General features: G+C 43.1%; 9 protein-coding genes across 36 annotated transcripts in view; 7 read left to right on the top strand and 2 right to left on the bottom strand.

Moving 5' to 3' along the window:
• aus (argus) overlaps window positions 1–2898 on the bottom strand; it is a 36326-nt gene extending 33428 nt beyond the window's left edge. For 2 of the 3 annotated variants that reach the window (XM_032439140.2, XM_032439141.2), the window contains exon 1: window positions 1582–2894. In XM_032439140.2, coding sequence (XP_032295031.1) covers window positions 1582–1632 — 51 coding nt within the window. In that variant the 5' untranslated portion in view covers window positions 1633–2894. Of the gene's footprint in view, window positions 1–1581 lie in introns of all 3 variants that reach the window. The other variant, XM_032439142.2, reaches the window with a different exon arrangement.
• A 1212-nt stretch (window positions 2899–4110) lies between these two features.
• The window catches only part of LOC6635019 (modifier of mdg4), a 29979-nt gene continuing 8920 nt past the window's right edge, over window positions 4111–25169 (bottom strand). The window contains exons 5-7 of one of the 24 annotated variants that reach the window (XM_015169434.3): window positions 20517–20774; window positions 20340–20457; window positions 20009–20131 (exon numbers count right to left, since the gene is read on the bottom strand). In XM_015169434.3, the coding sequence (XP_015024920.1) occupies window position 20131; window positions 20340–20457; window positions 20517–20774 (377 nt within the window). In that variant the 3' untranslated portion in view covers window positions 20009–20130. Of the gene's footprint in view, window positions 4454–5017; window positions 5350–5427; window positions 5791–5888; window positions 6750–6857; window positions 7328–7428; window positions 7833–7939; window positions 8381–8495; window positions 8793–9373; window positions 9490–9584; window positions 9994–10415; window positions 10792–10885; window positions 11235–11469; window positions 11643–11791; window positions 12022–12126; window positions 12632–12789; window positions 13025–13577; window positions 14014–17387; window positions 17721–18177; window positions 18252–18960; window positions 19643–19732; window positions 20132–20243; window positions 20458–20516; window positions 20775–25169 lie in introns of those variants that run through there. The other 23 variants (XM_015169418.3, XM_015169416.3, XM_070207170.1 and 20 more) reach the window with 23 other exon arrangements.
• Window positions 14917–16161, top strand: pre-mod(mdg4)-T. The gene is made up of 2 exons (XM_032439145.2): window positions 14917–15254; window positions 15324–16161. The coding sequence occupies exon 2, from the start codon at window positions 15491–15493 to the stop codon at window positions 15851–15853; it is 363 nt and encodes a 120-aa protein (XP_032295036.1). The 5' UTR covers window positions 14917–15254; window positions 15324–15490; the 3' UTR covers window positions 15854–16161.
• Window positions 15915–17110, top strand: pre-mod(mdg4)-Z. The gene is made up of 3 exons (XM_015169487.2): window positions 15915–15959; window positions 16241–16499; window positions 16555–17110. The coding sequence occupies exons 1-3, from the start codon at window positions 15915–15917 to the stop codon at window positions 16716–16718; spliced, it is 468 nt and encodes a 155-aa protein (XP_015024973.1). The 3' UTR covers window positions 16719–17110.
• On the top strand, window positions 21186–23944 carry pre-mod(mdg4)-X. Of its 2 annotated transcripts, none has more exons than XM_070207171.1 (3): window positions 21186–21356; window positions 23014–23346; window positions 23817–23944. In XM_070207171.1, exon 2 carries the CDS (start codon window positions 23091–23093, stop codon window positions 23319–23321), a length of 231 nt encoding a protein of 76 aa, XP_070063272.1. In that variant the 5' UTR covers window positions 21186–21356; window positions 23014–23090; the 3' UTR covers window positions 23322–23346; window positions 23817–23944. The 2 variants fall into 2 exon arrangements, with proteins under 2 accessions (XP_070063272.1, XP_015024982.1); XM_015169496.3 differs by having other exon boundaries at window positions 21186–21371.
• Window positions 21692–22860, top strand: pre-mod(mdg4)-Y. The gene is made up of 2 exons (XM_002058415.4): window positions 21692–21719; window positions 22580–22860. The coding sequence occupies exons 1-2, from the start codon at window positions 21692–21694 to the stop codon at window positions 22858–22860; spliced, it is 309 nt and encodes a 102-aa protein (XP_002058451.2).
• pre-mod(mdg4)-AE lies at window positions 23786–24162 on the top strand (the record flags this gene model as incomplete). Its single annotated transcript, XM_015169505.2, has 1 exon — window positions 23786–24162. A coding segment is annotated over one exon (282 nt), but the record flags the coding sequence as incomplete, so codon positions are not given.
• On the top strand, window positions 23929–24658 carry pre-mod(mdg4)-AD. 2 transcript variants are annotated; one of them, XM_015169499.3, is made up of 2 exons: window positions 23929–24071; window positions 24278–24658. In XM_015169499.3, the coding sequence occupies exon 2, from the start codon at window positions 24400–24402 to the stop codon at window positions 24613–24615; it is 216 nt and encodes a 71-aa protein (XP_015024985.2). In that variant the 5' UTR covers window positions 23929–24071; window positions 24278–24399; the 3' UTR covers window positions 24616–24658. The 2 variants fall into 2 exon arrangements, with proteins under 2 accessions (XP_015024985.2, XP_070063273.1); XM_070207172.1 differs by having other exon boundaries at window positions 23933–24067.
• Window positions 24659–25079, top strand: pre-mod(mdg4)-W (the record flags this gene model as incomplete). The annotated part of the gene is made up of 1 exon (XM_015169373.3): window positions 24659–25079. A coding segment is annotated over one exon (420 nt), but the record flags the coding sequence as incomplete, so codon positions are not given.

The raw sequence follows: 25169 nt of genomic DNA, 5'->3' as shown, positions 1-25169 counted from the left end.
AGTTGGCAGCTATTGTAGTAATAATTTTTCATTCCCAACACCCACACACACGCACACACACACACACACACGCGCGCGCAAGCATGTTGCGGGAAAATTAGTCAACACGGTGAAACAGCTCGAGGGAGGAAGGGGGTTCGGAGGGTGTCGCGTAATTCACTTAATGCAACGCATTTCCGTTGTGCTGCGGGTTCGAATCGTCATCGCTATCTGAAAAGCCAGGCAACATGCCAACATGATTTTTATCAGGCCTACAAATGCACATAAACCCTATTGTATATTGTGCCTTACAGTGAAAGCTCTTTTGAGCGGACAACTGCGATATTCGGAGCTTCAGATAGTTGTTTTTTAATGTTCCTCTTTGTTATTACAAGTTCGAGGTATGTACACGATATTTTTCGATTTTAATTGATGAATTCAAAATATGCTTTAAGTGCAGCACCCACTGAGTCCTCTATTGGGTCCACTTATTAGGTCCCCCATTGGGTCCACTCGTGGTACAACTCCGTGCCCACTTAACACCTCTCTTTTATTCCCTAGAAATTCACATTCCATTCCGCTCTTCTTTCACCTTAGACCATTTCTTATTTTCAAGCCCAATTTACGTTGTTTTTAGATTCAAACTAAGTTCACCTCCGTTTTAGCGACAATTTTATGTAAGAGAAATTTGATTCAAATATAAGATGAATAAATGAGAATATTGGAAGTGAAAATCACATTCCATTCCGCTCTTCTTTCACACTGGAACTTTTTTATTTTCAAATCCAGTTTGTGTATAGTTTTTCGATTCGAACTTATTTCCGCTTCGCTTTAGGGACAATGTGAAATAATTTAAAATGAAAAGATACTTTTTGTACAAGAAATTGTATTCAAATATTAGATGAATAAGTCTGAATAATATTCACGGAGCGTGGGAATTTCTCGATTCTCGATTTGCTGAACACGTTCGTGAACTAAATCGGTCATTTAGTTCGCTCGTTCAGTTATTTATTCAGTGAATATTGAAAGTGAATAATCCCCCGGCTAAAGCAGATTATCACCCAGGTAGTTCCTCAGTCGAGTTCTCACTGTAAATATGTCGATAGCATAAATATGAAAAGGATTGGACCGCGAAGCGAAGTGCAATTGCAGTGCGCGCACCTCATTGAACTTTTCAGACAAACACAATTTGTCCGATAAGGAAAAAAGTCTACACGACACGAGGCGCGGCGAGGCGGGGGGCGTGCCGGCGCAACGTACGGACGGCGCGCACTAATGGCCACCATTAATAATTGAAAAACTGAAACAGTTGAGCATGTGAGCGAGCTGCTCGGGGGAGGGGTTGGTTTGGGTATCTAGGGGGGTTTGGGATGCCAAAGCATAGCTAAGTCTTGGGGCAGCGAGGGGCGAGGGTCGGCCGCTGGGTGGGTGACAAAAATCTATAACCAAAAAAAGTTATGAATAAGCGAACGAAACGAAAACGAAGCAACGAGCGCTGCGCAGGCTGCGGCAGCGAACGAGCTGAGAGGCAGCGCCGGCAGCGGAAAGACGAAAAAAGCAACAAAAAAGAAGAAGAAAAAAAGAAATGTTAAAGCTACAAACCTGTTCTATGCTGGCATCGCTGCTGCGCCTCGCTTTGCTGTTGTTGTACATGGCGAGACCAAGGGGCTGGCGATGCTGCGGCGCTGCTGGCGACACGGCGACAATGTTGAAGCTGCTGCCGTTTTGCTTATGCTTGTTATTGTTGTTGCTGTTGTTGTTGTTGTTGCAGCAGTGCTGGCCGCAACCAAATTGTAGGGAATCGCGTGCAAAGCGCAGTCAAGCAGCATTGGAAAATTACAACAACAACAACACAAATATGTTGCCTTTTTCTTTGTGGCTGCGATTTTCCGACGATTTTTACTGCTGCAGCTAAAGAATCGCACAAAACGAAACTGAGACGGCGACTGCGACGGCAACGGCAACGTCAACGGCCACTGAGTCGCTTGGACTAACGGCAGTTATAGAGCTGAGCAGAGCAGAGCAGAGCACACAGCCAGGCAAAAATATTGGAGCAAGGTGTTTCCAAACAGCGTCGACCGAGCTGCAACTGAGCAGCGCTCAAACGACACGGCGAATTCGCTGCGTCTTTCTGCGCAAAAGCAGAGCTGAGAGCTGCAGTAGGTTTGCCTCTCCTTGTGGTTGTTGCCGTTGTTGTTGTTGTACTCTGTGTGCGTCTCCCACCACCAACGGGCGAAGAGTGGGCAAGTTAAGTCTGTCGCCTTATATTTTGTTGGGGCTGCTGCTGCTGCTGCTTGCGCTCGCGCTCGCGCTCTGCCGCCTGCCTCTGTGTCAATCGAATTAAACTGAGAGCAAACTGAGTAATTGGGTTTAGATATTTTTCCGTAGATAGATCGAGACAATGTTTTCTATATTTTCTTATTGTGTGCACATTTATTAATTCAATAATTGTGCTGGCTGACTTTTGGTTTAAGCCACAGCAAAATTCTGAAGTCACATTCACTAACACACGCACACGCACAGGTACACGCACACACACACGTACACGACAGTGTATACAAAAATCTGCACACAGTTTTCAATTTAGATGCGTTTGAACTTCGGTTCTGGCATTGTGTTGAAATAAACCTTGAACTTAAATGTTTCTTTTCGTTTTCACTGCTATTGGATGTATTTTTGTTTTTCTTATTTTTTCCAGCAATTTACGCTTTTCTTTGTTACGATTAGTTTTCTGCTTGGCTTTGTAGAGTCTCTTGCAAGCAGCGGCACAGCCTGTGCGCAGCGAAAAACTTCTGCTGCAATACACAAATTTCTTTATTTGCTGCGCGCACCACCTACCAGAAGCTGAGAAAATAATAAAATATCTACGCGACGCGCGAGACGACCGTACGCTTCGATACTGTGAAAACGAATGAGCGAACTCGCGGCATCGATGTTTCGATATGTATAAGAGAATTTACAAGCGATGTATTGAAATCGATTTCTGAGCGATACTATCGATAGCTATGAACTAGTTCGAATATTTGAGAGAACAAAACGAAAATTATTTAATTTGCCTAGTTTTGCTTGTATAAAGAGCAAATTAATTTAATTATAAATATTATAAAATTATTTTTAATACGACATGGCATAGATATAGCCACAGGCATTGGCATTCGTGCTTCATAAGCGTTCACAAATGAACCACCATGTTTTCAAACGCCGCGTAACCGTTTTAACGGTCATCGGAACCGCTTGAATTATTTAAATTTGAGCAATATTTGTAACTGTATGCTCAACGCAAATGTGAATTGCAGGCTTTATATTTAACTGCTGCCTTAACTAATCGCAGGCACTTAACGCCTGCCCGTTATGCAGTTAGTCACACATATTTGTTCAGCTTTGTCCACAGCGCAACGCAGTCTCCTCCACACATACACATGCACGCATGTTTGTGTGCGCGTGTGCGTGTATTTGTTTATGCATGTGCCACACACATCGCATGGAATTTATGAGACACAATTCAACTGTATGAAAATCTGAATCAGCTTTCGTCTTTCTCGGTCAAGCTTTTGTATAAACAAAACAATATTTACACAAGAAATTAGCAAAGTGCCGCAGACAATATCAATTCACGTTCAAGACTTCAAGACGAGAACAAAAAACTCTACAGATAAAATATATATATATATATACATGATTCGATTTCCGATCTACGAGCAGCCCAAAATGTATGAAATGGTTAGCTAAGCTCTGCACGTTAGACAACACTGAAAAATTCTAATCGGAAGTGTGGAAAACTTGTTAAAATTCAATCGAGGCCTGTTTTACAATTTTTGAAATCTCTTCTGGGATTGGAAGAATTTCTGGAAAGACGCGTTTGAGCCTCAACTTTCGATATTTTGGAAAATTCACGCACAAAGCTCTGAATCTATTTCTTTGTCCAATCTACACATTTACTAAGATTAGCGTTAAAAATAATCGAAGTACTGTTTCACTCTTTTTACAAGACTACGAGAAATTCGAATCATGACAAGTTAATCAAATAAATAAATAATAAAAAGAAGCCTATGTTATTTGATTATTTTGTAGAACTCATTTGTACACAGAGCAGCTGTGTAAATTGGGACTGTTAACAATAATTCTGATAAATCTGAAACTGAAAGAGAATCTCTTTTATTAACTGGAAAGAAGAAAGAAATACTTTGTTGGGGGGGGAATAGCTAATGCGAGCTGTTCGCATCGGACGTTGTCTTCTTTGCCTCCATTTGGAACTGTGGCCCATGATTGTGCTGTTGATTCTTGACGACCAATTCCCCGGTGCTGGAGCAGGTGATGATGCGGGCAGCGCAGCGCAGATACCTGTTCCGGGCGCACAACCAATAGGTTTTCGAGCCGCGGCTGTTGTTCCGGAAGTACTCGAAGCCGCCCATCAAAAGTTTCGGCTTGCCCTTGGTGCCCTTGACAATCATGATGCCCTGCTTCCGCACCAGATCTGCAAATACATGGAACAATTAGAATACCTCAGAGCTTCGATCAGGTGAAAGTTAAGCCTAGACTAAAGTAGCGTGCATTATTCTATGCGACAAGGGCGACAATTGTTTCGGCTTTAGCAAACAGCATTTATTATTGACTTGAGCTCGAACTTGGATCCGTTTTAATCTATGGGATCAACAGTTCAATTTCCGTTCCAGGAATGCGTGTATTTCAGTCTACGTTGATCCTTCTCATCTCGTCTTCGGTCTTAGATCCATTACGTACTCGAACTGAAACGGCAGGAAATTTATTGTTAGTGCAAAAGTTTTTTATATTTCTTGAAAAATGATTTTCACTCTTTCCACAAACCTAGGTGAAAGTTAGGTGAATTTCTGTAAAATCACATTCCTAGGTGGAAGTTAGGCGAAAGTGGATAAATACCGATTTACAAGCCCGGAAAATGTTGTAAAAACTTTGTTGATTTCTTTTACGATAATCAAAATCATTTCGAAAAGTTCCGCGTGAGAGGTAAATCCACGAATTTTGATGGAAACTGGAATTAATGCCATAGGCTTAAACTGAGTTTGTCGTGTGATTATTTATGTTCTTATATTGACCGGTTTTGCCCGGCTATGAGGCTAATTATTAAAAAGTAAACTTTGAAGCGCTTTCAGTAATCCAACATTGGAAACTCTGGCTCGTGATTATGCTCCGGATTCTTGACCGCCAATTCGCCGGTGCTGGAGCAGGTCATGATGCGGGCAGAGCAGCGCAATTGGCGACGATTCTGGGCGCAAACCCAATAGGTTTTCGAACCCTGACGACTTTTCCGTACGTACTCAAAGCCGTCCATTTGAAGCCTGGGAATGCCCATGTTGTCCGTGACGGTCAGGATGCCGCGCTTGCGCAACAGATCTGTGAGATGAAAAGAAAGATTCGATTAACATAAGCTGAGCTGGAATTTAAAGCTAAACTAAGGTAATTAAATATCCATTGAATAGGGCGAAAGTTCTTTAGACATTTCGTAGGACATTTATTAAGGTTTCCGCTTTAAATCTAGAGGATGTGGCCGACGCTTTCACAGTTTCCCGTTTTTCGGCTACACTTTTTCCTTTGCCCTTCCGTTTGCTTTGCCTCATGAATGCGAATGCTTGGCGTACTTTATCCTGTAGACCTCCTGGCCGCTCTTCAGCTCGTGCGTCGTGGCCCGCACCTTGCAATTGGCGCTCCGATATCGCGCGCAACGCCAATTAATGCTGCTTTTGAGCTTCCGATCCATCACGAACTCATGTTTGTCTATCAACAGTTTGCGCTTCTTCTTGCGGGTGCTCGTAAAGTTGGCCAGAAGCATTATATCTGCAATGTGAGAAATTGTAGCGAGATTAGTGCGAAAAGTTCTTCGAAATTCGACAAGAGCATCCCCTGTGTTGGGGCACAAAGCTTTTCGAGCTGCAAACATTTAAGATACGTTTTATTTTTCATTCAAATATTAATAAACACTTGGGTTGAGACCGTAAAATACACTTAAAGCATTTCTATTATAATTCGTATATCATATATATGTAGAGTTTTATAGTTACATTGCGGGTTTGAACTGGCAACCTCTAGTTTTGCAGTTCTCTGGAGACCTAAAATACACCTCAAAGCATTCAACTCTACAAATATATAAGTATTATAATTTGTATATCATATATATAGAGTTTTATAGTTACATATAAACACCTAATTGTGGATTCGAACTGGCAACCTCTAGTTTTGCAGTTCACTGGAGACCTTAAATACACTTGAAAGCATTTAACGTGCCAAAGATCGTGCTTGATATAGAGAATATAAAAGAATTTTACAAACTGGAGACTCATCCTAAGCTCCATGAATTTGTATTATGTTAAATAGTATTTGTTAGAGTTTTAAACAATCAATCTGGCTCTCAAATAGCTGCTGGCCTGCGGCCCAGGCGAGGTCGGAATTCGAACCTGCTTCTGCTCAGTTCATAAAAATATAATTGAAATCAAAATTAGTGTTGCTTTAGGAATTGAATGTGTTGTGAGTATCCCCTAGGTGATCCTAGGTGCGCCCGCGCAGCGCGGCCTTCAGCTTGCGTCCGTATTCCTCCTGCCTGTGATTGTGCTTGCAAAAGTGCACAATCCGTCCATTGAGCGTGTGCATCCGTCCGTGACACTTGAGCACTGTCGTGTACTGAGTGCAGCGCCAATAGGTCTTATTATTCAAGGCCTTCTCGCGGACATAGTAGAAGCCCTCGTGCAGGAGCAGGATGCGGCCCTTTTGGCTGATCACATAGCAGAAGTTGGGCAGATCTGGAATACATATATATGGAAGAGGAAACAACTTTAGTTACATTCTAGTCATGAGAATCTGTAAAGCTAGTTGGTAAAGTTCTAGTTCAGCTATTTCCCATATTTGTACACTTTTTGAACTTTATTCTCAACTATACACATTGCTAATTCTAATATGTCTTAGAGTGCATCGTCCGTCAGCTCGTGCAGCTCGTGCACCTCCTCCTCGTGCAGCTGGAAGCCGACTGCACCGTCCATGTCGCGCTCCAGCTTTATCTGGGCGGCGTCCTGCGTCTGTGTCTGGTTGATGGAATGCGCCTTGCTGGAGCTATATTTGTTGCGCTTCAGTTCGGCATGCATGTGCTCCGCCTTGTTGATGATGAACTTTGGCGGATTCTCCTTGAGCATGGTGATGCGTGCCGGGCACTTGAGCTTCTTGGTGGCCATCGAGCTGCAGCGCCACAATATCTTCTTTTTGTTTTCGCTCATGATCAGAAATCGTATGCCATTGGCCATGATGGCCGGGCGACCGCGCAGCGATTGTGTGAAAAAGACGAGCACATCCTCCGGATTGGGCACCTCATCGTTGGCCAGCACAACTGAAAGGAGGATTTAAACATGAAGTGGAATTAGTTAAGGTTGCGGTTGTATACAATTATTATGTAGGATTAGCCAAATATGTTTACAAGTTTTTTGCTCCTAGTTTTTCTTTATCTTTCTCTCTTTTTTATTTACAAGCCAAGTTCGAAAAAAATCACTTAAATTAGATGTTGAACAGCTCCGTGTCCGCCTCGATCCCGACGGGCACACGGGCACGCGATCTGCTCCGGTCCTGCGGCTGCTTCTCCTTGCGCTGCGGCTTCACGTGGCAATGCTGATGGATCTGACGAAAGTCGCTGTAGTCGAACTTATTCATACAGATCAGCACCGGGCAGCGGACATGACGATAGTACCAATGGCAGCGCCAGAAGAAATTCGAGCGATTCTCGTTGTTGCGAAAGTATTTCAATCCGTCCAGCCAGAGCAGCTGGCCGCCGCGCTTGGACAGCGAGAACTGAATCTTAGGCTTCAAGCCGCTGTACTGGCCATGGCCCGAGCCGCGAGCTGCAAGGAAAGCAGAAAAATGGTTGAGAAACGGAGCAGCACATCAATAATAATAATCATAATAACAATAATTCTTCTTGCTTCGTTTACATTGAAAGAGCCGGGCAGACATTTGTGTGCTTTAATACAAGAATTCTTAGATCTAGACGATTTCAATAATAATATTAACTAAAATTCGTAGCTATGCTTCGATTTGTACTCATGCAACGGCGGCGGCGCACGCGTGGATGACTCCATGTCAGCCGGATCGCTGTCGATCAGCTCCAGCTGCTCCTCCGGCTGCCCCTCCGGCTGCAGCTCCTTGAGTGTGGACGGTAGCGGCTTAATCTCAATGTCATTGCTCTCCATGTGCTGATGCTGATGGCAGAGCCGCAGGATGAGCGTCGATTCATCGTGTATGGCTATGGCCGGGCAGCGTTCCTTGTAGTAGTTGCGGCATTTCCAATACTGCAAATGGCCGCGTTTCTTGTTCCTGAAGAAACGGAAGCCATTGATCACCAGCAGCTTGCCGCCGTTCTTCTTTGAGTCCGCAAAGTCGATGTGAAATGCTGCAAAAAAAGACGCCCGATTAGTGACACACGTTTAAGCAAATCCACAAAAAAGAACAACAACAATTAAATGCTATGACTATATACAATTGATATGGTTTAGGCATTAAAGAACTCCTATTTAAATGTAATTTATTTTGTTTGCATTCAACAGACAGTTTTTTCTAGCCTAGCTTAAGCCTAGGCTGCTCCTCTATTTGCTGGCCAGCGGCAACAGGCTGCCCTTCATCTTGCCCTTCTTCAGCAGCGCGGCGGTCGTGGCGCCCTCAATTATGGACAGCTGCTGCGACAGGCTGACGCCCCTGTGCAGAAACTTGGGCTTGTGATTGTGCTCAAAGTTGCGCTTAATAATGCGCGCCTGCCCGGAGGCATCCAGTGCGGTCACCACACGGGCACGACACACGGTCACGTCCTGCAAATTGAATATAGTTATAAATGGTTGCAATTCCAGGAAGATATATGTATATGCTTAGAAGATTATCATGGCTGCAAATTACCGGCTCGAATATGGTACATAGCTTATAGAGAAATAAACCCTAGTGAAAAGATACACTTTCTTGAAGAACTTTGGGTTTCTAAATAGGCCATACAAAAGTTCTATTTATCAAAGCGCATTCTTCTATGCTACTCTTTATATTTTAATATGTATATACTATTCCCAAACCTAAAAAACAAGTTTTGTGTGCCAAGTTTCTATACTTTTTGAGTTAAGCTATATCAATTAATTTATAATTCTCAATATTATGACAATAAGATATTGAAGAAAGGTACGAAATGTTAGGAATAAAGGGAATATTTGGAGTAGGAAATGCAGCCTGCTGCACAACAAAATTAGATCCTTTCTGGCCTATTCCAAGAGCAGCAAGTTATAAAAGAAATAAACAAAACTTCTACAAAACTAGAAATTGAGTATAAAAGTTGAAGAATAATAATTAATAATTTTTATAAGCAGCCCAGATCTATGCATATGTCATAAGAAATCATATCGCGTACCTTGCGGGAGCATATCCAATAGGTGCGTGAGGCGGAGCTGCGATTCTTGACAAACTTCTGTTCGTTGTGCAGCAGAACTGTGCGTCCGCGCTGGCCCGTGCCAAAGACCGCCAGCTCTGAAAGAATTTGAAAAGATTAACAATTAGCACAGTTTACAAAATTAATAGATATTCTGTGTAAGAAGAGTGCTATGGCAATTATAAGGCTAGGCTTATGTTAAGGATTGTGCGAACATTTATTGAGTATAACAGAAGAGCATAATTGTGTTCCTAGTTCCTAGTTCTAGATGTGATTATGCACGCCCGATATGGCCACATAGGTGGGCTTGTTTCGGTTGGTGATCATGTACACCTTACAATTCAGTCGCTTGCGACTGCACATCCAATAAATTGTGTCCTCGTAGGCGCCGCGCCGCGTAAAGCGCTGCCCATCATAGATGAGCACATCGCCGCCGAGCGTGCGCATATAACGCACACGATCCCAGTCGTCCAGGGTGCGGGTGCAGCTGCGCTTGGCAGAGAGACCGCAGCGTATGGACTGCGGCACAATGCCCCGCGACTTGGGCAGAAAACTCTCATTGCCATAGTCGCCCAGATTGTTGGGATCCAGCGGGCGCAAGGCTGAAAGAAAAAAAAGGCGACGGGTTAATGACAAATAGGAAAATTGAAGATATGAAAAAAATATGCAATTAATTTATAATTTCTGCAAACAGAAAGTGTAAAATTAAAGATATAAGAGAAAATAAAAGTAGTTTCAAGTAGTTTGAATATATCCTTACAATAATTACCATAACTAATATTTACTGCATGTTTAAATAACAAATTGTTTGCATTAACTTAAAATACAAATAAAAATTAAAACATTTTCTATTAGTTGTTTGCATGAAGCTTATATTTTAGCTGCCGGACAAATAATAAACAAAAGCTGAGACGTCAAGCGGCTAAAAAATAGCAAAAATAAAATTAATTTAAAGCAATTAAAAAATTAAGCACAACTCACCTGGCTGGCCTGGCGAACTTATAGGCAATTGATTTAATGCATCGACTTAATAAGTAACTAGCCTAGTCTTAGTTTAATTGGCCTCATTTAGCTGGCAGTCGCTGCCCTTCCGTCCGACTACGCGTGATTGTGTACGCCGCTGAGGGCATATCGCGGCTGGCCATTGGACGTGGTGTTTGTGATTATCCGGGCGCGGCATTGCTTGCGCCACTTGCTGCACTTCCAGTAGACCTTGTCCTTGTAGGCGGCATTGCGCAAATAGCGATGCTCGCCGCAGTGCAGCACACAATTGCCGGCGGGCGTTTTCATATAGTGTATATCCTCCATGGTCTTGGCCAGCCGCACGCGCTTCACCAGCGTCTGCTGCGAGGCGGAATGGACCGTAGGCGCCGAGGCGCGACGCAGCAGCTGAATGTGCACTGCAAGCATACAAAATAAATATTACAAATTAGAGACAGGCTTTGAATTATAAATGCGACTCTTGCTTAACAATAAATATACTTAGTTGGCGGGTTTTATATTACTTATGCGCTGCGTAGCAGGCCAGTTTATTTTATTATTTAGTTTCTTATCTAATCCTAATTGGCTACTGCAGCTGCTGCAGATCCTCGATGCTTAGATTAAGCGAGCGCAGCTCTAGCGTTAAATCTTCCTCGGCTTCCGTCTTGACAAAGCCGGACAGGCCCGTTGACGACGACGATTTGGCCGCCGATTTGTGGCCCGTTTTGATCAGCGGCGTGATAATTGACATACGCTTCTTGCGATCGAAATTGAAGCAGGTATGATGGCAGGATTCGAGCACAATCTTGTGCACGCCCTCGATCACGTTCGTGACAACGCGCGCATTGCACTTGGTGCTGCCCTGAGAAGGTAGAGAATCGGTTGGGAAATTAATAATATAATCTAGACACATTAGAGGTAGACATGGAGCCAGTCGAACAATTGTTTCGCTCGAGACTCGAACTTGTTCGGCTGTTGAAAGCGAACTCGAACATGTCCCAGTTCGAACTTCGTTTGTATGAGTCTGTCCTTGATCGAATCTGTCCGTTTGAGTTTGATGCAAGATGAATTAATTGAAGCAGGGCTCGAGTACTTACCTTCTTGGAGCATATCCAGTAGGTTTTGAGCCCGCTGCGTCGATTGCGCACATAATTGTAGCCATTGAAGGCCAGGAGTTTGCAGCCGCGCTGACCCCGGACAAACGAGAGCAGCGAATGCTTGATGGCAGCCCGGTTCAGATCCTCCAGCACGTCCAGCGCCGCGCAGCTATCTGTGTAGAGAGTGGGAATAGCAATTAGTTATATATGTCCGCATGGCATGCAATTAATTAGAAGCTAATTGAACTTAACAATTGGTGTAGCCAAACATTTTAAATGAAATCAATTTTATTTTTTGCTAAATTGTTAACGCTAAAAGACTATAAAAAAACGTTGACTAGTATGGCGGATGATTGTGCTGGCTGCACTTGACGATCACGTCGTGATCCTGTATGGTAACCACGCGCGCCTTGCACTTGTGGGCGCCAGCGCGTGCACAGGACCAATAGGTCTTTGCCCCGGTGGCCTTATTCCGCGTGAAGGTGAACTCGCCGATCTTCAGCTTGCGGCTGCCGCGAAAGCCCGTGATGTAAGAGTAATACGACATGGCATCTAGAGAGAGCAAACAAAGAGAGTTAAAACAAATTAGTAAAGTATACAGAAAATCTATAAATATGGATAGATAGAAAGAGGTTTCTTATAAAGAGTTTACAAGGCTGTGTGCACGTCTCTAAGTCGAGTTTTATTTAACACATATATTGAGAGTATGAAGCTGATCCACTAAACATGCTTTACGTATATGTACAATTGGCTTAAGGCTAACATGCGAATCAGGCGCTCGTCTCAGCCTCGTCCTTGCCGGCACGGGCCGCTGCCTCCGCCCGCTGACGCTTGAGCGAACCATATTTGCGCGCCTTCGAGATGACCTCATGGTTGTGCTCGCTGTTCAGTATGGTCAGCGTGTCCAGCTTGGTTTTGAGCCGTGCTCGACAGCGCAACACGGCAAACTGGCTGCAGCGCCAGTAGGTGACATCCTCGCGTGTGATGTGCCTGTTGAAGGTGTGCTGCTTCAGCATGATCTGCTTGGTGCCATATTTGCTGACAATGAAGAAGGGCGAACTGTTGTCGCCGACGGCAACCGCCGCGCTGCGACGCTGCTGACAGTCCTGCGACGGATCCTCGCCCACGTCCACGTCCACGCTGATCTGATAGTCGAACTTGACTGCAATTATAAGAAGAAAAAGGATGTGCGTGTGTGTGAAACGGATTCGGATAATGTCTAGCTAGCAGCTGCTGTGCCTGATCATAAATAAAAGACAAGGCTTCATGTTTCGATTGTTGCTTTTCATTTAAGTTAACTAATCAGTTACAGAAGCTTACACTAAGGCTATTGGCTATAATTCATTCTGGACGCAGTGCATCGCATGTCCATTGTACTTGGTCAGACGCGGCCGGCGGCTCAGCTCGACGTGCACATAGTGCGCCCCGCAATTGGGCGTCTGGCAGTGGTAATATGTGCGATACTGCATGGCCCGGGTTTTCTTATAGCTGCGCCCATCGATCACCAGGAACTCGCCCCGAGCTGTGCGCTGGAACTTGACGGATGCGGCTGCTGCTGCGTGGTATCGGGATGATAAATGCAAATTATGTGTTTGATGGGTGATGAGAAGAAATGCTCAGATGGGATAGATATTAGAAGGAGCCTTAAGTTTAACTAGGCGCACAGTGAAAGCTCGCTAAGGTGGCCCTCAAATAATCAACTAGCATATTTTAATCGCAAGCTTTTTACAAATTGTCATATTATGCTTTCAATTTTTTAAATCTTTAAAAAACTATTTTCGTAAGCATTTTTGTGATTTTTGTATGTACATTTAAGATTTTCGATTTGATATATGGCATGATTTAATTACATTAAAATATAATAAATTAAAAAATAATAATAAAAAAAATAAACTAAAATATATCACACTGTCGGCTATGGTCAGGTTTTTTCCAGTGTATTTTATGAATATTTTTTTGAGCTAAAAATATGATATATTTGATATTTGATTTAATTATTTACATTGAAAAAAATATGTATATATATCATACACTATCAGCTATTTCAAGATTTTTTTCAGTGTATTTTTGAATATTTCTTTGAGCTTTATATATGAGGACATTCAAATCGAGCTTTCACTGTACATTGATGACGCACACAACTAAATAAACTACAAGACGAGAGATTTGTTGTTGTTGTTGTTGTTTTGGCTTTTTAATAGTGCTGCAATAACATTTCCTTGGTCATGAGCTTGGCGGGCAGCGTATTGCCCGTGAACCGAGGCGGATGATTGTGCGGATTCTTGCCGAGCTTGATGCCGCCTTCGAATTTGGTAATGGCACGGGCGGAGCACTTGTTCTCGTTAATGCGCTTGCCATTGCCGTCGGAGCAGATCCAGTTGATGGTCGCCCGAAAGCTGGCCTCCTTCTTGTACATGTAACCGTTGAAGATCAGATTGTAGCCCTGCTTCTGGTTGCGTATAAAGAAATAATCGTATTTGTTTATCCAAACGCTGGTCGGCAGCTCCGCTATAAACTGACCGTTCTGGGCGGTGGCTGCGGTTCCTGCAATTGTATAGGAAAAATGGGTAATATGTGTGGCTCCTGTGCCTGTTGGCTTCCTTAAGAATCACTTAGTTTACAGAAAAAATACACAACATTTCGAGCAGCAAATATTTTATTCAAGGTATACACACATATACATACACATACATACATATATATGCCATATACTAAAGGAGTTTACATTGTATAGCGTAGCATCTATGGGTTTTGTTTAAGTTGCAGCACTTACCATGGCCATTGGTCGAGAAAATTGTTTGTTTAATTCAAATTAACTGCCATTGATGGCAAAAAAGGAACTCAATCTTTTTTGTTCAAGTCTCACAAAACACAAACAACGCAAAAGATACAAAGCGTGCTGCGGCCACTTGGCGTCGTTCTGATAAGATTAGAGCACTTTTTATACACTCAGCACATACAGCACATTTGCACAATGGTATTTCACTTCTTTGGTACATTTTAAACAACAATTATTGTAGCGGGTTTCAATAAATTTATTAACAAGCAAAACCAAGCGTAGTTAAACGCGGCGAAAAATCACTAGAATACGGCGAAATAATAACAAGATGGCTGACTTGTGCTCTTTAGGATATGGCAACGCTGCATCCACACATTATCATAGTTGCCACTCGAAAAAACTAATATGTACCAAAAAACAAAAATAATTTATCATTTCTGCAAATTCTTAAGGTATTTCAAATGCTAAAAAGTTTTCAAATGTCGCCTCACTATAGGTAGACAACCATGTACATTTTCATATAACGAATATATTTAAAATATACAGATGGTTGGCCCGTCGAGTAGTTTGGTACATTTTTACCACATGTGTGGCAACTGTGCCCTCAATTGCTGGCAGGTGGCAACATTTCACCCGCAAGTACAGTGCTTCTTCTTAGCTTGTGATTTACATTTGCAGCGCATTATATTTTATTTTATTCAATTTATTATTTAATAAATGCCCACCAGCTTGGCACAAACCTAAGACTTGTGTTTTATTTAGTTTCCGTTAAGCTGCCTACATATTGAGCCGTGTTTTAACCACTTTCTACCGCACTTCAATTTAACTACAGCTCCAGCCACATCAACATTGCCCGCACCGCAGGTAATTCCACCACGTAAACGCGGCCGACCCAGAACAAAGGTGGACGATGCGCAGCCAAAACTCAAATTGCTCGACAAGCTGAAGGCGGCCACAGAGAACGAGGTCGCCAGCAGGCCAGCCGTGTATGCCTCCACTACCAAGGGTAAGTCCTTTTCCCCGACACTTGTTGCTTCCTCGATGATGTTAATCAAAGATTTGCATGCCCTTGCAGGTGGCGTGAAGCTGGTCTACGAGGGTCATCTGTTTAAGTTTTCGTTCCGCAAAGCTGAATTCTCGGTGTTCCAATGCTGCTTCCGGGAGCACGGCGAGGAGTGCAAAGTGCGCGTGGTGTGCGACCAAAAAAATGTCTTTCCCTTCGATGGAGAACATGTGCATTTCATGCAGGCCAGCGACAAGAGCGTCACCTCTTCGCAATTTATGCCGGGCGAGAGCGCTGTCAGCGTGGAGCCCAAGCCCGAACCAAAAGTCGAGATTGTTATACAAAAGAGCGTAGCGAAAGTGGATGGCGACGATGAGGAAGAGGAGGAGGAGGGCGAAGTATTTGAAATACATGAAATTGAAGAAGCTGACGCTAACGAATCGACGGGCACTGAAACAGCTGCTGATGGTGTGCTCGCCCCGGCTGCTGGAGAAGAGGAGAATTCCAATATAAAACCCACTGGCGAAGAAATTGATCCAAATGATTTTCGCGAGAAGATCAAGCGGCGCCTGCAGAAGGCGCTGCAAAACAAGAAAAAATAACTAAAAGCTGAAAAGTCTGACGGCGCCAGTGTTGCCAAGCCAGCCATTTTCCAGCTAAAATATGGCTATTTACGACAGATTTATGCAATACATTTACCATCTCATCGTTTGGCAACACTGGTCGGCAATGCAGTGCCCACACGCACCCACACATACACACGATTTACATACATATTACTATACACTCTATATACTTAAAAATAATCACGACAACGTTTCAAGGCAATTTGCAAGCTACACTTAATTCTCTTAAACAAATTATTTTGTAATAAACATTGAGGACAATAAAGCCGCGATTCCATATTAAATAGCTAGCACGTAAGCGCCACACTTTACAATCTGTTCAAATCAAACATATATATATTTTTGATCCGCAACATTTTCTAGCTAATCGTCGAATTAATTCAATGTTCTCCATCTCCACTCCTTGCAGTTACCCAGCATGTGCACAACTGCGGTCCGCAGACGTTCCTGATCAGCCGCAAGGGCGGCACCCTGCTGACCATCAACAATTTCGTCTATCGCTCCAATCTCAAGTTCTACGGCAAGAGCAACGACATCTTGTACTGGGAATGTGTACAGAATCGCTCGATGAAATGCCGCAGCCGCCTGAAGACCATCGGCGATGATCTCTATGTAACAAACGGTTTGTCCTCAAATTCATTTAATTGGCAACATTTTGACACGTTCCTGTTTTTTAGATGTGCACAACCACATGGGCGACACGAAGCGCATTGAGGCAGCCAAAGCCTCCGGCATGCTCATACACAAGAAGCTGAGCTCTCTGACCGCCGCGGATCGCATACATGGCTGGAATCGGGCCGACAGCGGCATCGATCAAATGGTTAAGTTTGAAACTGCGTAGGAAAAAAACCAAGAGATCGAAGACTACCAAAATGGAGTACAATTTGTAAAACCTGAGCCCGAGACCCAGTAGGTTATCTGAGGCTTACCAGAAAAAGTCAATTCTTATTGCAAATATTTAAAATATCGTTGAAAGATCTGAGCAGCTAACCTAGTTAAATGAATGCCTTAGAGCCGCCGCAAATGTTAACTACTGTAGTTATATTAATTATAAACATTTATGTATAAATTGAAAAAAGACATATTTTAAGCTTAGACCAGAATTCACAAAATGTTCGGTATAGAAAGTATTTGCACAACATTTTATGCGCTTGCAGTTTATTATAATTTATTTACGTAAAGTTGAAAGAGTTCTTTAAGCCCATAAAATATAGAGTATATATTTTTAGACAATATCTGCAGACGACGAATCCTCTATAAGCTATATATTTGCTCAGTCCGGATCTGTTCGTATGTTTGAGCGTTTCGATCTCAGAGATCTAGTGAACTTTGACTATGCTCCAATCCCCTTCAAAACTCCAATATCTCGTCTAGCTTATATAGAAAGCAGTTGTTTTTGAGTTCTTATTTGTTTCGTAGGACTTTCCAAAAAAAACTTGGTAAAACTTAGATACAACAAGCTGCCAAATTTTGAGAATAATTCCATCAACTTTCGGCATACTATCTCATCTAGTTTGGAGTGTATTTATACTTTGATAATTGTTTTATTCCTGCTTGACAAACTTGTTTGCCAGCTTTTTCTTAAAATATGTTGTCTTTCGATGCACATGCGAGGCGCACGAGAAACGATATTTGATCTCTGAACCCCACGCAAAGGTAAAGACGCGCGCCTTGCAGCCCTTCGAGTGCTGCGAGCAGCGCCACGTTCCGATTTTGCCAACACCGCGATGGGCTATGAACTGATTTTGGCCAATGATCAGCTTGGGCCGATTCCGAGCCGTCAATATAAAGTCAGCGGTGCCATCGAAGGGCTTGCACTTCTGTTTACGGCCACGAATTTTAGCTGCAAGAAAATGAAAGAGTTTTTTTTTTAGAAAGTTAACAAACTATTCTTCAGAGCTTAAACTAAAGTGTTGGCAAGTTCACAAAAGGTTTGTTTAGAATTATTTTAAGACTTTTTTATATGTTTGTAACATGTTTATTTCAATGCTAAAAATTAAGCTTGAGGCTTGTGTAAAATGAAAATTTCTACACTTTCTTTTCGGGCTAATGCGGAACCCATTTCTTTTGTCGACTGCAGATCCGGCTGCTTAGACGAACTTCTGGATCTACCAGATGGGCGAGCTCTTGGAGCTTGATTTCTTGAGCCCAGATCCATGCTCCGACACAACTGTTCTCACTGTCTTCTTCGACTTGGTATCCGGTCCGTGTTTAACTTGTGAAAAAACCAGGAAGGTGCTCACCCTTGATCTGCAACCTCTTTTTATCACAGTCACTGGCCAATCGCCAGCTTGGAGCTCAGATGGGATGGGTGGTCATGTTGAAGACGGCGTCGCCATCGATGCGAGTGGCTTTCTTTGAGTTTTTGACTGAACTGAAAACAAACGGAAAAGGGAAACATGAATGAAACTTAAGTAAAGATTGCAGTTCGCGGCGGAGGAGCTGTCAGTTTTTGTCGGTTCAAACTGCAGGCTAGACAAGAAAGAAGATTAGCTTGATAGCTTATAAAAAATACATAAATAATAGAAATAAACTTGGTAAGGATTGCGTAAACGAAAACTGTTTCAAATGATATTTTTTAGATTTTGGCTTTGTATAAACTTTATTATATTACATTTTTAATATATCGATTTGCTCATGAGTTCTATTGTAGAGTCAAAGTACAAGCAACTGGCGCAAAGTTTAAGTCCAGTCGACTTGGAGATACTCTAACAAAAATTCTAGCACCAGCTTTAGCTCTGCAAAAGACTAGAAATAATTCATTTCCTTCTCCTAAATGGAATATTTTTAATCTGTATATTCTATACAAAAACATAGCTGCATTCAGGAGAAAGAGGAATTCTTATAATTTATTTTTTCTATACGAAAACCTAGCTCTCCTCATTTTCGATTTTTACCATTTCTCACAGTTCCTTTTAACAACATTAAGAGGAAGGCCTTCTGGTCCATACATTTGCATAAAAAACTTACGAAACCAGCTTTGTTTTTTATAATACAAAATTTATAATGTACACATAATTTTCGTTAATTGACAATTGATACAAAATATATACCAAAGACCTGTTGACGAAGTTGCACTTAGGATAGGTACTCTACTGTCTTCCAACGGCCACACCCGGTCGCTCTAGTAATCCTTGCTGATGTACACGGCAGCATGGCCGCCGGGACCTAAGCTCTGTAGCTGAGGCATCGCTGTGCTCCGTTGATGCTGCTGCATCAGTGCCATCATTTGCGGTGCCTGCACGGTGACCGGCATGGACAGCGGCATGGCCAGGGGCATGGGCACCGCCAGGTGGCCCGTGGTCGTCGCATACGCTGTGGGCAGCTGTGCCATGCTCGGCTGCTGCTGCTGCTCAATGGCACTTGAGGTTTGGATTGGAATCGCGGGTTTGCTGTTGCTCAAGCTGGCGTTCGTGCTGACATTGCTTTTGGCCTGACAGTAGAGCTGGCAGAGCGGCAATAGCTCCTTGTGGCGACGCTTGATGTGGCTGAGGAAATTGCCGGTGGATTTGGTAGTGCCCGATATGAGGCCAAAGCAGCTGGTGCAGGTGGCTTGTATGGCGCCGGGCGTCTTCTGGTTGGGTTGTATATTCTTATAGAACTTACCATCGAGAATTTTTGGCAGCGTAAACGGTTTCCGTATGCACATGGAGTCCTCGTCACTGAGGCACGCCACGGTGAAGGCGGCAATAGCAGCATCCGTTTCCGACGGAATCGGCGTAGTGTTCGCCGAGTGCTCCGAACTAAACTCCAGCTTGACGTCAACTGCAAGAGGCGCAAGGATTAGTTAATTAGTTGCGAAATATCTACAAGCTAGGCTTATTTCTGTAGCAGAGAAACGATAACATGAAGACATTCATGTGCTATTCAATTTATTGCAGTGACATCTTATGCATTAAACAAATATGACGGGGAAGAAAATAGTTTATTGTAGCTCCGACAGCTCGTCGAGGATCTCAACGGTAAACTCCGGCGAACTGCATTCATCCGCCTTCACCTCGGGCCCATGGGTGTGCGGCGAGCCGGCAATCCGAAGCGTCACATCGTTCACCTTGGACGTGACCAGGGTAGCGCGACAGCAGTGCTTCACATACCGTGAGCATCGCCAGAATACGTTTTTCAGACTTTGACGATTCACCACATATCGATAGCCATTGTAGATGAGCATGATGCGACCACGTTGCGTGGTCGTATACTGAATGTTTGTGCTGGTGTTCTTGTCCTCGAAGAGCGCCCGGATGGACTGCATGACACCTACAAAGAGCAAAGAATTATATATATATGGATTAGGACGTTACAAAGATAGCGAAATACACATATTGTTTGCAAGTTTTATAGGCTACACATCACAAGGGCGGGGCGGGGGTATTAACAAATTGTTCTACAACATTTTATTTTTCAGTTATCAACACTCGACATACAATGAGGCAAATTTGTTTATATTTTGTATAAAACTACTAACTAACTACGGCCGCCGGCCAGGTTGGCTTTGATGGTGGCCAATTTGTGGTCTATGAACTCCTGGACTGTGGCTTCCTTTAGCTTGTCGCCGCGCCGGGCGAAAACCTGGCATACATGAGCTGCGGCAGAGCATAATTTAGTATAACATATAACAGTTATTATATTGTGTGTCATATACTTATAATTGCCTGGAACAGATCCTTCTCTGGTTGTAGCTCGCCCCGCGCTATGCGTTTCAGCTGCTCCTTGCCAATGACCAGGTCAGTTACACGCGATGTGTATATGGGCGGAATGGGCACATAAACCTTGGCTAAGTCTTCTTTTGAGACAAACACTTTGCTGCCCGCAAATAGCGGTATTCGCGCATCCTTGGTTGCCCTTATGCTTATTTCCGCTTCCTTTTTGCCCTTTCCGGTTGGCGTTTGCTTTGGCGGCACTGCAAATGCACACACAATTATTAAATAGTAATAATATTGGCAATGAATTTAAAAATTATAAATTAAATAAAAAAAAACACATTTAATGCTTGCTGTATTATTTTATTTTACATATATATGTATATAAAGTTTTAAAATGAGATCCTACATTTGCGAAGCGAACGCGGCGAATGCTTTGGGCATTTCTCTTGCTAATAACAAGGCACATTTCACAATCAACACTTGAAATACTCAATACACAAATTCTGCGTTTAAATTTGTAATCACTTTAAACGCCATTTGACAATTGTTAATATCTTGGCAAACTAGAAAATGCACGTCTTTTGAGACAGACACACTAACACACACATAAAAAATGCTAACTCAGTGTTGCTTTGCACATTAAGCGTGTGGCAACGCCAAACATCTGGCAACGCCAGAAGTCGCCGGAGTTGAGAAAACAAAATTTCAGCAAATGCTGTAAGAAATTACTGAATAATTGGTTAAAACAAATAAAATGTGAATAGCGTACAGTAAATACCTTGCTGTGGCCTCTATAATGCAGGCGAGAGTGTAATTGTGGGAAAGAAGCTGTTGCTGATGTGAGCATAATTGATGTATGTACTAATGTACATATATTGTGTTTGTGTTTGTAAAAGAGAATAAAAAAAAAAAAAGTTTGTGTACAAATTATGGCATCAAAGCTGCAGACGTGAAGTAAATCGAAATCCTAAAAGTACACATTTAATATATTTAAAGTGACATAAATCTGTGATTGACATTAACATAGTCTACAATTTGCGCGCAGCTTCTCCAGCCAGCCCTTAATATGTGCCAGATGCCAATGCGTTTAATGTTAATAATTCCCTTAATTATACTTTGCCCCACACCTTAACACACCTAATTCGCGCGCAAATTAATGAAACAACAATGCAACATGTCATCCGCCCGCGCCCTGCATCTGTGTCTGCCAAATGCAGCTTCCAATTTATAATGGCCGACATACATACATAATTATCTGTCTGGCAGTTAAAATGTCTGCTAACCAATTTGCAGAGCATTTTCTTTGCTGTGTCCTGTGTGAACATTTAAAGTGTAATTACACAAAAATTAAATAATATTTCAAACAATAATAAATAGAATTGGGCCTATGTCTAGCTTTGCTTTTGTGTGCTGCCGATTCAGCTGTTTTCTGGCTACTTTTAGCGACTTACATAGATTGTCAGCTAAAAACAGCTAGCGTTTTGTTAATTAATACTGCCAATAATAGGAACTAGCTGTTTATGGCCAATTTGTAGCTAGAAAACTTAATCAGGCAGTTGGCAATATTGTCAAGGGCGACTCAACACGACGTGTTCGTGTTCAAATATTGAAACAACACGACTTAATACAGAATTAAGAGGATTTTTTTTTATAAATGAAGCGTGTGAAAGTGTGTAAAAAGAGAAGTGCGTCTTGTAATTGTAATTATTTAAAATTTATCATATACTCGCTATATTTACACGAAAAATATGTAAAACACGGCAACAACAATATGGACACACGGTAAGACTTTAACGCATTAATAAACATATATAAAAAATAATCTATAAAAGTTTTATAACAACAAATAGTTCTTTATAAAATAAAGCTTTACTTTTAAGATGATTAATATAAGATTCTGAGCTTGTAAGACGAATGCTATATGGAAATAATAAAAAGAATTTACATATATTTCAATTGAATTTAGTTTGTCTAGTCTGAATTTGAATTAATATGAAAGAGTAGAATACTTTATAGTTTAGCAAATCTTCTAATGAAGCCATCAAACCCTTTGGTTTTCCAGATACCCTACTATCCGACTATAAAATACAGTTGCCACCGCTGAAACGAAAATCGGGTAAAAAGGAGAGCTTCGATCATTTGGATGTCTGCTTTACGCGCAGCAATCGCGGCAACAATTTGCTGACCATCAATGGGAAGCCCTTCACCCTGAACCGGCGCATCAAGGATGCCTGCTACTGGGAGTGCGTCAAGCTGCGCTGCAAGTACATCAAGTGCACGGCGCGCGTGGTGACCAAGTCGAATCAGATCTCGGCGCTGCGGGGCCAGCACAATCATCCCTAAAATGAGCGTGTGTCCAAAAAGAAAATACCAAGAATCGAATAAATATGATTTGCGTTTAACTTAAACAAATACAAATATGTAGCTCATGTTCTCTTGCAATACCTTTCACCCATTCAGTGGCAGTCGTAACTAATCTGTTTGTGCTACTTGCAGATGAACTGCGGACGCAGCGCAGCTATCGCCTGGTGGCCAATCGACGCGGCGGCCAGAATCTCGTCTACAACGGGCACATGTACACTGTCGAGCGCAAATATCTGACCACCATCAACTGGGTGTGCACCAAGAACAGCAATGTGAAGATCCGCTGCCCGGCACGCTGCGTCACAACAGCTGGCAGCAGCGGCCGCAACAGCATCAAGCTGAGCCATCGCAAGCACAATCATGCCAGCAATTCGTTCAAAATGCACAAGCCTCGGGCAGTGTTGCCAGCTTTATCCAAAATTAAAAGTAGCAGCAGTTAGCTGTAAATTGTCAACAGGACGGCTGGTAATTGTCATTGAGCTACCAGTAACCTAGTTAGTTTTAAGATTTTAACTGTTTGCGGCGAAAGTTGAATGTTGCCAGATTTAGCTAGAAAATAACTCATTTAACAATACTGAAGGCAAGGCGAAAGGCATTTATTATTGGTTTCTGGCTGGCTGCATTGGCAACACTGTTCCTAATGAACGAAGTTGAATGTTGCCACAATTAGCTAGAAACTAGCTGAATTGGCAACACTGAATGCAAGGCGAAAGTTACTTCTCTTCGGTGTCTGGCTGATTCGCTGCATTGGCAACACTGGCGCCGTGCTGCAGCTAACTAGTCCCTAATAAACATAAGCCTGTACACAACACTATAACTATGTTATATTTTGTTTATGTTCTTACATCATCCAGAGCTTGTCTCTGTTACTAACACGCACTCATTTGCCTCACTAAACCTGTAAAAAATTTGTTTATTTTATGCTCTGTTCGCAGCATCCGCCTCCTCGCCCCGATACCGACGCATCACTTACAGAGAACGCGCCGGCTGCCTGCTCATCGATGGCTTTCGTTTCGTGATCAGCTATCAGCAGCGGAAGCGCTGCTATCTGAAATGTTCCAATTTTCGCAGCCAGTGCCGGGCGCGTGCCATACAGAACAAGGAGACCGGGCAGGTGCAGCTGCGCAATGGAGTTCACAATCATAATCGTGGGCAGAAAATGGCCGCGCACAAAGCTACAAATTGAGCAAGTACACCACGCACACACACACGCACACAAACACACACACACACACATACACATACACACTCCATGTATAATAAACCGTATTGCAAATGAAATCGCCTGCTTTTCACTAATAATTAAAAAATACATAACTCCCATCACTTTGCTGCGCATTAACCCAATCCAGACGTAAGTTCTTTAATTATTTGCCTTCTTCTTTGCTGCTTTTAGCTAATGTGGCGCAATATGTGCGCTCCAATCGCGGCACGGACCTGGTCTACTACGAGGGCAACACCTACACGCCCAACGAGAAGCTGCGCGCGGGCCAAAAGTCGCGCGACTGGAAGTGCTCCATGTACCACAAGGCCAAGTGCCGGGCCCGCCTGGTGACGCGCATCACCAGCCAGGGGGATCTGATCCATGTGACCAGCTACAGGCACACGCATCCGGTCATGTTTATGCTGCAACAGCAGCAGGAGAGCCTGGACGTGGATAAGCTCTGTCTGGCGCGCAATCCGCTGTGCATTGGCATACGCCCGGCTAAACAGGAGCCGGTCAAACTAAGCTAAGGCTCTTGAGTGCAAATAAAACCTAATTTGTGTGCATCGTTAATTTTCGATTTATTTTTGCCAGGCGCTGCTCAAGATCCTGTTCATCACACTAATATATTTTCCCTTTCTACATTTTCCAGCTGCTCTGGGCGACTATCTGCCCGTGGATGCGGTGATCAATGCGCAAGGCCAGTGCGTGCTGGACAAGTGCCCCAAGCTGCGCTTCATCCAGGGCCAACGGAAGTCGCTGCAGCTGGTCTATGACAAATATGCGTACGCCAAGAACAACGAGCACGGCGCCACCACCTACTGGAATTGTCGCATACGACGCACTGGATTGCCGGCGTGCAATGCACGTCTCTCCACGACCCGGCTTCCCAAGGGCAGCTACAAAGTGTGCCTGACACGTCCGCAGCACAATCATCCGCCGTCCAGGCGCATCGCCCGCATGCTAGAGAGCCATAACCCATGCGCACGATAGCCCAGGAACTGGCCAGCAATATAGCCGGGTTTAGACTTTAAGCTGAAAACAAAACAAAATATATGTAAACCCTGAATGGCGAAACGACTTG

This window comes from Drosophila virilis, chromosome 2 (assembly GCF_030788295.1).
Source record: "Drosophila virilis strain 15010-1051.87 chromosome 2, Dvir_AGI_RSII-ME, whole genome shotgun sequence".
Lineage (NCBI taxonomy): Eukaryota > Metazoa > Arthropoda > Insecta > Diptera > Drosophilidae > Drosophila > Drosophila virilis.
The sequence above is the reverse complement of the archived record's forward strand: the minus strand, read 5'-3'. Positions and strand labels throughout refer to the sequence as shown.